The sequence below is a fragment of the Phoenix dactylifera genome, chromosome 9, assembly GCF_051530095.1.
Source record: "Phoenix dactylifera cultivar Ajwa chromosome 9, Ajwa_hap1_PhDact_Kaust_v1.1, whole genome shotgun sequence".
Lineage (NCBI taxonomy): Eukaryota > Viridiplantae > Streptophyta > Magnoliopsida > Arecales > Arecaceae > Phoenix > Phoenix dactylifera.
This window is the reverse complement of record NC_143198.1, coordinates 33,174,634-33,188,265: the sequence shown is the minus strand read 5'-3', so window position 1 is coordinate 33,188,265 and position 13,632 is coordinate 33,174,634. Positions and strand designations below refer to the sequence as shown.

The 13,632-nt window shown below is 41.8% G+C and overlaps 1 protein-coding gene across 1 annotated transcript; it reads left to right on the top strand.

Annotated features, from left to right (window-relative positions):
• Window positions 1-8,707: 8,707 nt before the first annotated feature.
• On the top strand, window positions 8,708-11,006 carry LOC103720888 (putative 2-oxoglutarate-dependent dioxygenase AOP1). The gene is made up of 3 exons (XM_008810847.5): window positions 8,708-9,127; window positions 10,021-10,339; window positions 10,531-11,006. The coding sequence occupies exons 1-3, from the start codon at window positions 8,781-8,783 to the stop codon at window positions 10,804-10,806; spliced, it is 942 nt and encodes a 313-aa protein (XP_008809069.3). The 5' UTR covers window positions 8,708-8,780; the 3' UTR covers window positions 10,807-11,006.
• The last annotated feature ends 2,626 nt before the right edge of the window (window positions 11,007-13,632 follow it).

The window sequence follows — 13,632 nt, the reverse complement described above, 5'->3', positions numbered from 1 at the left end:
CGTGATGAGAGACAGGAGGACGTACCTCAGACTCGAATTCTTTCGGATTCTCAACTTTCTGGTAGGGTACCTGAGACAGCCGAAGTCCATCGCTAACTGCTCGCCACCCCGACCTATGGAGCAAATATCGGCCACTGTAACTCTAGTCCTGCATGATGTGCCCCAACCCCTGATATCAGGGCAGAGGTGCTCCAGAACAGGAAGCGATCTGATTCTCTCAGCCGGTGGCTCACTGAACAGCTGTACAATCCGGAGTATCCTACCCCCCCTCCTTCAGGAAGAAGAAGGAGGTATAGAGGGAGGAGAGAAAGACCGTTGGCTACCTTCATGTATACCAGGTAAGGCTCTGATTCCATGTAAAGGGAAAAGGGAGAGGAGAGAAGGACGTAGAGGGAGAGGAGAGAATATCAGAGGAGGGAAGTATTGGCTCTTAATTCCACACTTCAAACTATGCCTTAGGCCCCGTTTGGGGGAACTTTTGGAGGGCTAAAAAGCACTTTCTCGCCATCCAAAAGTACTTTTAGATAAAAAATGGTGTTTGGTAAAAATTTTGAAAAGCTGTTTTAGCTTTTTCAGAAAGCGAAAAATAACTTCTGGGCAGAAGCTCCATTTTGAAGTTTTCCGAAAAAGCTATTTTGAGCTTTGTCGGAAGCTCTATTTTTGACCAAAATACCTCCATTTAAAAAAAAAATTCTCCCAAAACACTCCATCTCACCGCCTCTTCCTCTCCCACCCACCCCCTTCCTCTTCCCCGCTGCTGCCCCCCATGCCCCCGCCCCCACAGTTAGGGCTGTCAACGGGCCGAGCTGCTCGGGCTCGGCTCGGGCCCGGCTCGGTAAAAGCCCGGCTCGGGCTCGGCTCGTTAGTCAAACGAGCCCGAGCCCGAGCCCAAAATGAGGCCCGTTTAAATTCGAGCCCAAGCCCGAGCTCGAGCCCGAGCAGCTCACGAGCCCAACCAATAACCCATTCCCTCCACCTGACCACCTCCTCTCTCTTTTTATTTTTTTTCTTCTCCTTTCTTCTGGGTTTTTCCAGAAGCTTCCCGCACCCGGTGTCAGTGTGGCGGTGTCCCTCCCCTGACTCCCCTCTCGCCTTCCTCCTCCGCCGACCGCCGCCGATGCCTCGCTGCCTCCTTCCACCGCCTGGGAAAGAAGCACGCGAGGCCCCTCCCCCTCTTTCTTCTCCGTTTCTACCGGCGAGACTGCGATAGAGGAGGGGATGAGAAGCTCTCCTCCACCGGCGAATCAGGGAAGGAGCCGAGGAGTCCCTCATACAGGAGGGTCGGGCCACGGCCGGCGGCGCCCGCGGTCGAGCCCGCGGCTTCCTCGGCCGTGCCTGCGGCCGACGCCCGTGCCGGCGGTGCAGGTGCTCGCGGCCGAAGCCGGCGGCCGCCACACGCGATGAGGTGAGTCCATTCTTCTCTCCTTTTTTTTTCTTTTTTTCTTTTTTTCTTTCTTTCCTTCTTTCTTCTCTTCTTCTTCTTCTTTTCTTTCTCTCCTTCGTTCTTCTCTCCGACGACGAACCGTCGGGACTCGGAACCGAGCTCGGCTGCTCGTTGTTCTCTCCGACGGGCGACGGAGATGGGGGCGGGGATGGGGATGGGGATGGCCGGATGGGGATGGGGCGGGCTCGGGCTCGCCGCTCGGGCTCTGGCTCGGGCAAACGAGCTTTACGAGCCCGAGCCCGAGCCGGGCTGTGCCACCTGAGCCCGAGCCCGAGCCCAATACAAGGCTCGGTACCGAGCCCGAGCCCGAGCCCGAGCCAGGAAATTAGTGAAACGAGCCGAGCCGAGCCTGCGGAGGCTCGGGCTCGGCTCGTTAACAGCCCTACCCACAGTAAGGAGGTGCCGAAGAAGAGGAAGAAGAAGGCTCGGTCTTCCCCTTCTCGCGGCCACGATGTCCCTGTCACAGATGGGGAGGTGCTGAAGAAGGAGGTCGGTCGCTGCGAATGTCCCCGACCCCACGGTAGGGAGGTGCTGAAGAAGAGGAAGAAGAAGGGGGTGCCCTCCAGCTTCCTGCGGCCGCCGTCGGCCATGACCTGCCCCTCTCCTACGTCTGCCACGGCTCGGCCTCTTTCCGATGCCGTCGGCCTCGCAGGAGGAGAACACTTCGTAGGAGGCCAGCTGTGGCCGCCGAGACTGCCGCAGGCGTCACCGGCCATGGCTCGGCCCTCTCCTGCGACTTGGCCCCCTTCCAGTGCTGTCGGCTGCGCGAGAGGAGAAGAAAGGAGAAGGGAGGAGAGGAAGGAAGGAGAAGAAGAGAAGAAAAAAGAAAAGAAAAGGAAAAGAAAAAAAAGAAGAAAATGAAAGAAAAAGAAGAAAAAGGAAAGACAAAAAAAGAAAAAAAAAGAAAAAAAAGAAAAGAATAAATAAATAAATAAATATGTATAAAAATGAATGAATGAATGAATAAATAAATAAGATAATACATAAATATAATTTCAATGAATAAATAAATAAATACATAAATAAATATATATATAATTGAACGTATAAATAAATAAATAAATAAAAGAAAATAATAAGTGAATGGCAAATAATCTGATCTTTATGATATTGATAGGTACAGTGAATTTGTCACCATTGTAATTAGTTAAGTAAAGAGATAATTTGTTAAAGAGATAAATGGTCATTAGAAAGGTGAAAAATTAATTTACACTAATAATTATAATATTTTATACATTTATTGTTGTATTATACTATAAATATGATATTATATTACATTATATCATAATACATTGATATGCTATGTTAAATAATTTAATATTATATTAAATTATTATCCTATAGTATGATATTATAATAATATTATATTACATTACATTAATATTATACTATATTATATATTTATGTATTAATACATATATTTTATTATGCTCTGTTGTATAATACTCTGCAATGTTGTTTATGGTAATTTTGTCATACAAAAGTACTTTCTCAGTTTGTTTACCGAATATATTTCTAAAGTGTTTTAGCATTTTAGAAATGTAGTTACTAAACAACAAGCAGCTTTTTATAAAAGCTCTAATTCCAAAGGTTGTACTGCCGACAGCTCTTCCAAACAGGGCTTTATAGTTGAAAATATCTACGTATAACTCATATACAACATATATATACAGCTTATATATAGCTAATAATATAGCTTATATACAGTTCATACACAATTCACATACAGCTAACATCTTTGATGAACCATCCACATAGTACCCTTATTACTCTGGGATTTTAGTGGGCACACGATCGAGGAGCTGTTGGAACTTGTAACTTGCAACAGTTATGCTATGGGTGGGGAGAAACGAGAGTAGTTGCCACTTGCCTGACACACACAGAGTCATGGCCAGGTGAAGAGAGACAAGAGCTCGGACGTATCTGAGAACTCGTTGGAATTCTTGACTTTTCAGATAGGGCTCTTCATCTTCTTTTGATTTTACGAGCAAGGCTTTTCTTACAAAACTTCATTATGAATATAAATCTTTTAGATATGTTAATATTAGAAACCAGTCCAACTTAAACGTCTGAGTTGGTGAGGCTTATTGGAGATCCAGCTCGTCTGCCATCCGAATAAGAAAGATCGGAGAGGAACGCTGCATGCCTCCATGGTGATGCTCCGTTAGACTACTGCGCTCGATCAGCAGTGATCCCGATGTTGAGCATGCACAAGTCAGCATTGGATGGCAAATAAATAGCTCTGGGCGGCGCTTCGATGCTGGCTCGAATCTAAAATAACAAAAATAAAAAAGTCTACTCTTTGGAGCATGTTCGACAAGGGACCTTTTGATGTCTAAGTCAGACACAACTTTCAGAAACTTGAAATTTTGAATTGCTGCACCATGGTTCATTAGTAGGGGTGGCAATCGGGTCGAGTCGGATCATATACGAGCTGGGTTAGATGCAGGTCGGGTCAAAAATTCTTTAACCCAAACCCAACTTATTTAGTAAACAAGTTAAAATTTTAGATTTGAATATGACGTGTTTATTAAATAGATAACCCGACCTAATCTATAGAACTCATTTATTAAACATGTCAAGTTAGGTTAAACCTGTTAATCAGATATTGAATGAGTCAAATGGATTTAAACAAGCTAAGTAGGTTAAGCGAGTCAAGTTAAACATGTCATAAACAGATTAAGCATATTTCAAATAGGTTAAATAAGTTTCATATAGGATAAAGGGGTTGGATAATAATTTGACCTAATTATTAAACGAGTTAAAACAGTTCAAACAGGTGAAAGGTTTAAACTTAAAACCAACCATTTAATAAATAGGTCTAAACGGGTTATCTAGTTTATAATCAAAATCTATTTATATTAAATCCAAACCTGCCATTCGCAGGTTGGGTTGACGGGTTAATTCGCTAGAAATGAAAATGTTGCCATCGTGTGGACGGTCATGGTCACCATGCTTATGTGCAGGAAGAGAGATAAGAGGACGTGTCTTAGACTCAATTTTTATGAAATTCTAAACTTTCAGTAGGGCTTTTTCTCTTTCTTGCCTCCATTTTTTTTTTTTTTTTTTTTTTTTTGGAGTAAGGTGTTGCGGCAGGCAAGAAAAATAACGAAACAAAAAAATAAAATAAAAGAAGAATAAGAACGTATAATAATGATGTTGTTTGAACTATTGATCTATATTTACTGGTAAAAATAATGCAAAAGCTTTACTACTAAAAAAAATAAAAATTGTAGAGTATAAAATTACCTCAGAAACTCTAGCTTCTAATATATTCTAATATATCCGATCCCTAAGACACTCAATTACTCCCTTCTCTTTGGATTATAATATATATATATATATATATAATACAAGACATACCTGTTACGGGGGTTCCCCGAATTTAGTCCCGCATCGGCTAATCAGCGGAAAGGTCTGTGCCTTAAATGGGGGGCTCAATAACCTCTTCTCACCGATGCGCCTTTTGAAGGGCAAACCCGTGAGGGGTGGAATGGGTGGTTCCACCCCGGGTGCCGCCAAAGCGCGGACTCCCGGGAGCGGTCACGATCTCCGATCCCCAAAGCGGACAATACCTCGGTGAGGACGCGGTCGCTTTCCCTGCTCGGCTGGTGTGTGGGCTGTGCTGGTGACGGGGTGCAAATCCCGCAACAGTTGGCGCTAGAAGGAGGGCCTGGCCCTCCGCCTATCCAGCAAGGAGCCGACCCGGGCACAGGACCTTCCCGCTGGGGGGGCTGTGTTATGGGGGGTTCTCCGAATTTAGTCCCACATCGGCTAATCAGCGGAAAGGTCTGTGCCTTAAATGGGGGGCTCAATAATCTCTTCTCACCGAGGCGCCTTTTGAAGGGCAAACCCGTGAGGGGTGGAATGGGTGGTTCCACCCGGAGCGCCGTCAAAGCGCGGACCCTCGGGAGCGGTCACGATCCCCGATCCCCAAAGCGGACAATACCTCGGTGAGGACGCGGTCGCTTTCTCTGCTCGGCTGGTGTGTGGGCTGTGCTGGTGACGGGGTGCAAATCCCGCAACAATACCCAATACAAGATTTTGCTTATAAAACTTCTACGGAAGATAAAGCTTCTAGAGTACATAAATTATTTTATTTCCAAAAACACCCTCGTGGAACCGACAAATAAGTCATCCGTAAATGCAAAACAATTATTAACTTTGCATATGTAACACGAGTATTGCTCCATGATTTTTTTAAGAAAAAATTAAAAAATCTCCATAAAGCGCGGGTTCCCTGGTAGCTAGCTGACAAGACACAGCCCAATAATAGAAGAATGCGTTCACTGTATATCGATTCCAACATTTAAAGAATTCGAACGGTGTGAAATGAAGTAAAGTGTATCTGTTTCAAAAAAAAAAAAAAGAAGAAGAAGAATTGATGGTGGTCATCATACACAAACTCGGTGGCCTAAATGGTTTTAGACAGTTCTGGATTAATAATAAAGAGAAACTTTAGCATCAAATCTATATCAACAAGTGCGGCAATCAAAATGCTGTAGTGACTTGAAAAGGTGACTCCACGAGGCACTCAGTATGGTCTTGCTCGCTCGTTATTTGCATTGTGCCGGCAACATGAATGGTGGACGGTTGAGTGAAGCGATTTTTCTTGGTTACCATAGCATTGTTCTTTTGCTCTTATTAATATTGAAAACTATGTATTATTTTCTGTGAGTTTATTTGCCCGTGTCAATTTAGGAGCTAATAGAGAGGAAGATCAATCGGAGAGTTGGTGGGCCATGAGGGCATCTGCATGGTAATTTCTTTGATGAACCACCTGCATGGTACACTGATTACTCTGTGATTTTAGTGGGCACACGGCGCGATCGAGGAGCCGTTGGAACTTGAAATTTGGAATAGTTCCGCTATGGGTGGTGGGAAACGAGCGCAGTTGCCTGACACGCGGAGAGTCATGGCCAGGTGAAGAGACACAAGAGGACGTATCCGAGAACTCTTTGGAATTCTCGACTTTTCAGGTAGGGCTCTTCATCTTCTTTTGATTTTTCGAGCAAGTTTTTTCTTACAAAACTTGATTATGAATATAAAGCTTTTAGATATGTTGCCATTAGAAATCGGTCCGACATCGAGTTGGTGAGGGTTATCGAAGATCCCAAGTTATCTACTGTCTGAATTGGAAAAATCGGATAGAACACGTCTTCGTTGTGATACTTTGTTAGACTGCTATGCTTGATTGGTAGTGATCTCAGTGTCGAGCATGCACAAGTTAGCATTGGACGGCAAAGAAACAGCTTCAGGCAGCACTTCGATGCTGGCTCCAATCTGAAACAGCAAAAATAAAAAAGTATACTCGGTGAAGCATGTCCAGCAAGGAACTCTTCGATGCCTAAGTTAGACATACCTCTCAGAAAACAGCAGAAGACCTTAAAGGTGTAGAGAGGCAGTGCAAGAGAGTCGAAAGAGTTCTTAAGTAGAGAGCCTCCGGAAATGCAATATATATATATATATATATATATATATATATATATATATATATATATATATATATATAGGCTAAGATCAGAGCCCGTTGTCGATTAGTTTGATGCTATATATTGATTGATAAGGCAACAAACCGCATATCTCGCCTGTGAATCTCACCTGCATTTTTCGATCGTGAGATTTACTTAAGTATTGTGTTTTGTTAGAAAACAGTTAGCAATATAGCCGAGTTGTTACCAACTATGGAGAGAGTTTGAGATATAAAGAACTCTCCGAATGCTTTTTGAGTTGCCTACGTGGCAAGCTTTGAATAGCCAGCCCGTTGCTAAGTTCAGCATAGGTTGGTTCCAAGGTGTATCGGATATGCATAATATAGCAAATCGATTTAAACTCGAACTAGTATTCCTGCAATAATCAACTTAGGTCAATATAGCTAAATCGATGCGGACTTGAACTAGCATCCTAAGCCGGCATTCTAGATCTAATATGGGTTCAACCTTCTAGAATTTGTAAACTTAGCACATTCTTGGTATAAGATTTTTTTTTAATAAAAATCCGTTTTGAATATAAGTATACATAAATTATTATTTTTTTCAAAAAACAACTTTCACGTGTATTGCTCCATGATTTTTTTAACAAAAAAGAATTAAAAAATCGCTGCAAAGCGCGACTTCCTTTGTGGTTGGCTGATAAGACACAGCCCAATAATCAAAGAATGTATTCCCGGCACGTTGGTTCCAACATTTAAAGAATTCCAACGGTGGGAAACGGAGTAGGTGCAAACTTTACTCGGAAAAGCAATCAGAAAAGCATCGGTGACTCGTTACTCGGTGATTTTAGTGGGCAAACGGCGTGATCAAGGTGCTGCCGCAACTTGAAATTTGGAACTGCGGTGCCCTGGGTAGCCTGAAACGAGAACTGTTGTCCGTCATGCAGGCAGCCGTGGCCACGTGAGCAGAGACAGGAGGACGTATCTGTGACTCGGATTCTTTGGGATTCTCAACTTTCAGGTAGGGCTTTCTTAATTTCCTCCCCATTTTTTCTTTTCGTATTCGGAGCAACTTTTTCTTATAAAACTTCTTTCTGAATATAAAGATTTTAGATATACATATATATATATATATATATATATATATATATATATATAATTTGTTTTCCAAAAAGGTCTCCAAATAAGCAATTTCATGAGTTATAGAACTGATTTTTAGATGAATATTTTTATTGAAACCAATCACTTCAAATATGGACAAGATCATTATAAACAACACTCCCTTGAATAAAATATAGAAGGTGGATCCAATAATACCAAGATTTGGCTGGTTTCTCTGGATATTCATGAATACCATTATCAGCTGTACGTTGTTTTCGCAGAACTACGTAATGGCAGTGAGAGGTGCCACTTTTCACCACCGCAATAAACACAACTGTTAATGAATTATTTGTACAAAATTATTTGTGCAACGCGCAATTCATTGGTAAAAGTTTCATAAATGGTACAAAGATTTGACCTTAAAAAAAATTGTTTAGATGAATTATCTGTACTATACATAACACGGCTCTTATTTAAAATTTTTCCTACGTACAATGCATGATAGACTCCATAATAAATATAACTGCTGCATGCTATTACTTATTTTATAGCATCCCTTCGTTAATATCATCATCATCGGGGAAAGACGTAAGGACAAGAATCGGAAAAACTGGGAGAAAGTAATTTTTCTCCGTGTAAAAAAGAAAAAAAGGAAAAAGGGTATGCAAGTCTTGACAGCTGGCGTCCATGCATGGGTTCGCTGTGTATATAACAGTGAAGAAGGGGGAGAGCAAGAACAAGAGATACTAAAGACCTATCTCTACTTTGAAAGGTAGCATCCTTAGTGCCAAGAACCACTGAGACATGGCTCAGCTCCAACTACCCCAAATAGACCTCTCAGGGCTGCGAGAGAAGCATACAGGGACCCCGGAATGGGAAGCTGCGAGAGCCCAGGTCCTCCAGGCGCTGCGGTCCTACGGCTGTTTCGAGGTCATCTATGATGGGGTCACCCAGCAGCTTCGCGAGACGGTCTTCGGAGCTGCAGAGAGGGAGGTGCTCAGCCTCCCAGCCGAGACCAAGTCGCGGAGCCCTGGCTACTTACGCCATACCGCTCTTAAGGCGCTGGACAGCGTGGACATGCCGGATTGCACACCAGAGGGCATCCAGACCTTCACCAATCTTATGTGGCCCCAAGGAAATGCAAGCTTTTGGTATCCTATCATTTCATGTTTATTCTCTGTTGACTGAGTTTTGATACCTGATCCTTAATTTAGATAGCCATTTTATTTATCTTTAATCCTTGACCTATTCATAACTGTGTATAAGAAATGGAGGTTCATCGAACAATAGAGATTTCTCCTCTATTCTTTAATCCTTGACCTATAGTAAACCACCCCCGGACGTAGGCACATCACGCACTATCTCACACCGTTGGGGTAGAACCTGCAGTTCTCATAAATGAAGATCTCAAGGCTCCTGTATATAGTATTCTCGGAATCCTATTTCTCCATCCTGCATATAATTAAATACCATGTAATATGACTATATATCGCCCAAAAATTAATTGCACCACTCCGCTACTGGAAAGAGGTTAAATAAGTATTCAAATCTTTGAATATATTTTCCAGTTGATAACTAGTGTTTGCCATGAGTAATAAATCCATTATTTCTATTGAATGGTTGGCTGTGATCTCACTACTATTCTTAGAAAAGGAAAGAAAGATCTTGCGCTTGGCTACGTTGTTTGCCAATGCAATCATCTCTTTTTAGATAATTTTTGTTTACAAAAAAGGAGTGTGCCTGTACGTACGTATCGTGGAAAGTGGGTTTTGGTGCAATGATAAGATAAATTTATTTTAACTTTAGTGTCGTAAGTTCAAAATATGAAAATTATCTTTCTTCATGCGAAGGCTTATACATTTTTAGCTTCCAAAACCGGCAGGAGGCTTATACATTGAGATGCCCTGTTACCCTTTTCTTTATATATACATATATATACATATATATATCTATCTTTTATCACTATCTTGTTCTTGTAAAGCCGACTTTATTGTTGATTTACCAAAAAATATGCCGACTTTATTGTTTGTCTCTGTTTGGCTAGTGAGACGATTAAGTGCTACGTAGAGGGACTAAAGGAGTTGGGTCGGATGATCCAAAAGATGGTGCTGGAGGGGTTGGGCGTAGAGAAGTACCATGACTGTCTCGTCGAATCCACATCTTACGGTCTGCGATTGTCGTCATACAACAATGAACCCGGTCAACAGCAAGAGATGGAGGTCTTTCCGAGCCACACGGATCCTCACCTACCGACCATTATTTCCCAGGATGAAATAAACGGGCTTGAGGTGCAGATCAAGAATGGTGATTGGATCCGCGCCAGCCCTAACTCTTTCATAGTCATGCCGGCCGATTCCTTTGAGGTATATATATAAGATATATAAGATATATAAGATATATAAGATATATAAGATGCCCACGATCAAGTAGCTAGCTTTAGACTATATATATATATATATAGTTATATTTCAAAGATTAACAAGCAAAGCTAAGCAGGTCGACCCTATTTTATTTTGTTTTATTCTGTTTTGTTTTGTTTTTTGTCTGCTAAAAGGCATGGACCAACGGAAGGTTGCAGTCCGTCAAGCATCGAGTGGTGCTGAGTGGTGAAGAGACGAGATACTCCATCATCTTTGCAGCCGCTCCCAAGGAAGGGTACGTGGTCCAAGCCCCCAAGGAGCTGGTTGATCAGCACCACCCGGCTCTCTTCAAGCCGTTCGAGTTCTCGGACTACTTCCGTTTCCGCACATCGGAGGCCGCTCCGAAAGTAGGAGACGTGCTCAAGGCCTACTGCGGGGTCCAAGGAGACCAAGTGGAAGAGGAAGCATGATCATCATCTCTCTCTAAGGCTTCATTTGAAAGCTTCTAGCGAGATGTCGTGCCGTCTCATCGGAAGGAGCTCTGCTCCTGATCCTTAGTAAAATAAACCCTTTTCCCCTTGTTGCTGCTGCTTAATTTCATTGAATGCTCTCTGCTGTCTGTCATGCACTTCATCAAAACATACCCTTATCTTTGGGTGCTTTGCTTGCTCCTGTCGCACTTCCAATCCTCTCTTTTTCTGACAATAAACAAAGTTTCTCCATGGCTTTGCTCTTAGATGGGTTCGGATCGGTTCGCCACTCATGCTAATAAAAGAAAACCGTGATACCTGCTCTCGCAACGTGCTATGCACGTGAGACACATGAAATATGGAGGATCGGTGGAGGATTGCATGGGTAGAGCCTTCAGAAATAGATAGATAATCCATTTTTTTAAAAAAAATTAGGAAGAGTGGTGAAGATTTATATGCAAAGCTACACGTAAGATGGAAACCATTGTGATAAGAATTTTTAATTAGGAAAAACTAATCACCGGTCCTTTTTTTTTTTTTTTTTTCCGACTAGACTCTAACTTTTAATCTATGTTGACTAGTTGTTCAACAATCGATCTAGCTATATTTCAATATTTCATTATGAGACGAAAATGCTCCCACCTCTATTGATCTTCCATTCCCACTGAAGAAGAGGAAGAAAAAGGGGTTGGCCGCAACAGCCCGCCGCGGCCGCTGCCGGCAACGGCCCGACCCCCTTCCGCGGCTGCCACGGCCCCGCCCTCTTCCGTGCCGCCGAGAAGAGAAAAAAGAAGGGGGCGCCCTCCCGTGTCCTGCTGCTGGCGCCGGCCACGGCTCGGCCCCCTCCTGCGTCCGCCGCGGCCCGGCCCCTTTTTGGCGCCGCCGGCCTCGCAGAAGGAGAAGAGTTCTCTTTTAGCCAATCGTTGCCGGCTGCGGCCAGGTCCCCTCCTGCGGCCGCCACGGCGCGGCTTCCTTCTGACGCTGCCGACCTTACGGGAGGGCAAAAAAAGAGAGAAGAAAGAAGAAGAAGAAAAAAAAAAAAGAAAGAAAAGAAAAAAAAAAGAAGAGGAGAAAAGAAAAAGAAGAGAAGAAAAGAAAAATAAAAAGGAAGAAGAAGAAAAACAATTAAATAAATATATAAATGGATGAATAAATAAATAAATAAATAAGTTAATAAATAAATATATTTTAATAATAAATAAATAAATAAATAAATAAATGAAGAAGGAATATCAGCTTTTAGATGGGATCGGATTGGAACGCCACTTATGCTAATTAAAGAAAACCGCAATACCAGCTCTCGGAACGTGCTATGCACGTGAGACACATGAAATATGGAGGATCGGTAGAGGATTGCATGGGTAAAGCCTTCAGAATAGATAGATACTCCATTTTTTAAATTTCTTTTAGGAAGAGTGGTGAAGATTTATATGCAAAGCTGCACGTAAGATGGAAACCATTGTGATAAGAATTTTTAATTATTCATAAATAAAAAAATTTCAACCATATCTTAGTAAACTTATATAAAGTAGCTTTACCATATACAAACAAAAACTGTGGTCTTCATAAATCAATATTAAAGACACATGTACGCTCCAATGAATATCACCCTTAACATGCATCGCATCCGACAGGGGCCGAATAAATGTGAGAACAGGCGCACTAAGGCTCGTTTGGTTCGTGAAAAAAAGAAAAAAAAGTGTGATCAACGAAAAAGTAATGAGATGCCTCTTATTTGGTTAGAGTTTTTAAAAAAGAGAGATGAAAAACTTGTATTCTCATGAAAATATGATTCCCATATTTCATGAAAAAGTCCTTCCCAGAAGAAACATAGGAAAGTTACTTTCCCATGAGGTGGAAATCACTTTATTTTTATTTTTTCTCTAAAAAACCCCTTCAGCATTAAAGAAGCATTAAAGAGGCATTAAAGATATAATTTTTATTAAGGGCATAATAGAAATTATACATAACTTTTCTAGGAAAGTGGATGGCCAACCAAACATAAGCACTTTGTAAATTTATCACTTTTCCATGGTCAACTAAACATTCCAAAAGTACTTTCCTAGGCATCCTCTTCCTACGAATTTATTTTCCAGAAATCATATTCCTAGGAAGGAAAATACTTCCCGCGAATCAAACGAGCCCTAAATAGCTAATGCCGGGAAAGGGTAGCCCCTAGGAAAACTGATTCATGCGTGAGCAACCGCGCATGGGAACGCACGCGCGCCCATAAAAAAAAAAAAAAGCATAAAAAAAAAAAACCACAGCCCCCGCCAACACGCAGACAAACATAAAACCACAAAAGGATCAGAACCCTCACCAACACACCGAAAGGAGAGACGCAAACGAGTCAGCAACCAAATTTGCCTCTCAACGAGTAGCTAACACGGAATACGAAGCTTGTTGAGATCCTAAATAACTAAATTTGAGAAACCAGAGTAGGGATATTTGAAGTCATCTGATCTATGACTGAATCGTTCGTACATAAAACTGAGCCCATCGATTTTAAGATTAATGTTCAAGAAAGCATTTCTATACAAATTAATGAAATATTATGCAACGATTGATGTTGAAGATAGCATTTGCAAATATCTTTTAACATCCTTAATCTTGATTTTACTCTCTCAAAAGCAATAAAATATTTGCTACTAAAAACCCTTAAATTTTACAAATAATTTAAAAAATAAAAGGTCACCATCTTCATTCTTCTTGGATATTAAAAAGCTAAAAAAAAAAAATCTTAAATTTTTTACTAGCACCGCACTCTCTCCCAGATGAAATAATGGAAATAATGGCGAGGTTCATAGTGCCAAACTAGAAGAAATA

Bases quoted from the DNA above. Each gene is read 5' to 3' on its own strand.
- LOC103720888 (XM_008810847.5), top strand. From the start codon at position 8,781: ATGGCTCAGCTCCAACTACCCCAAATAGACCTCTCAGGGCTGCGAGAG. The intron at 9,128-10,020 runs GTATCCTATCAT...CTGTTTGGCTAG, and splicing joins CAAGGAAATGCAAGCTTTTG to TGAGACGATTAAGTGCTACG. The intron at 10,340-10,530 runs GTATATATATAA...GTCTGCTAAAAG, and splicing joins TGCCGGCCGATTCCTTTGAG to GCATGGACCAACGGAAGGTT.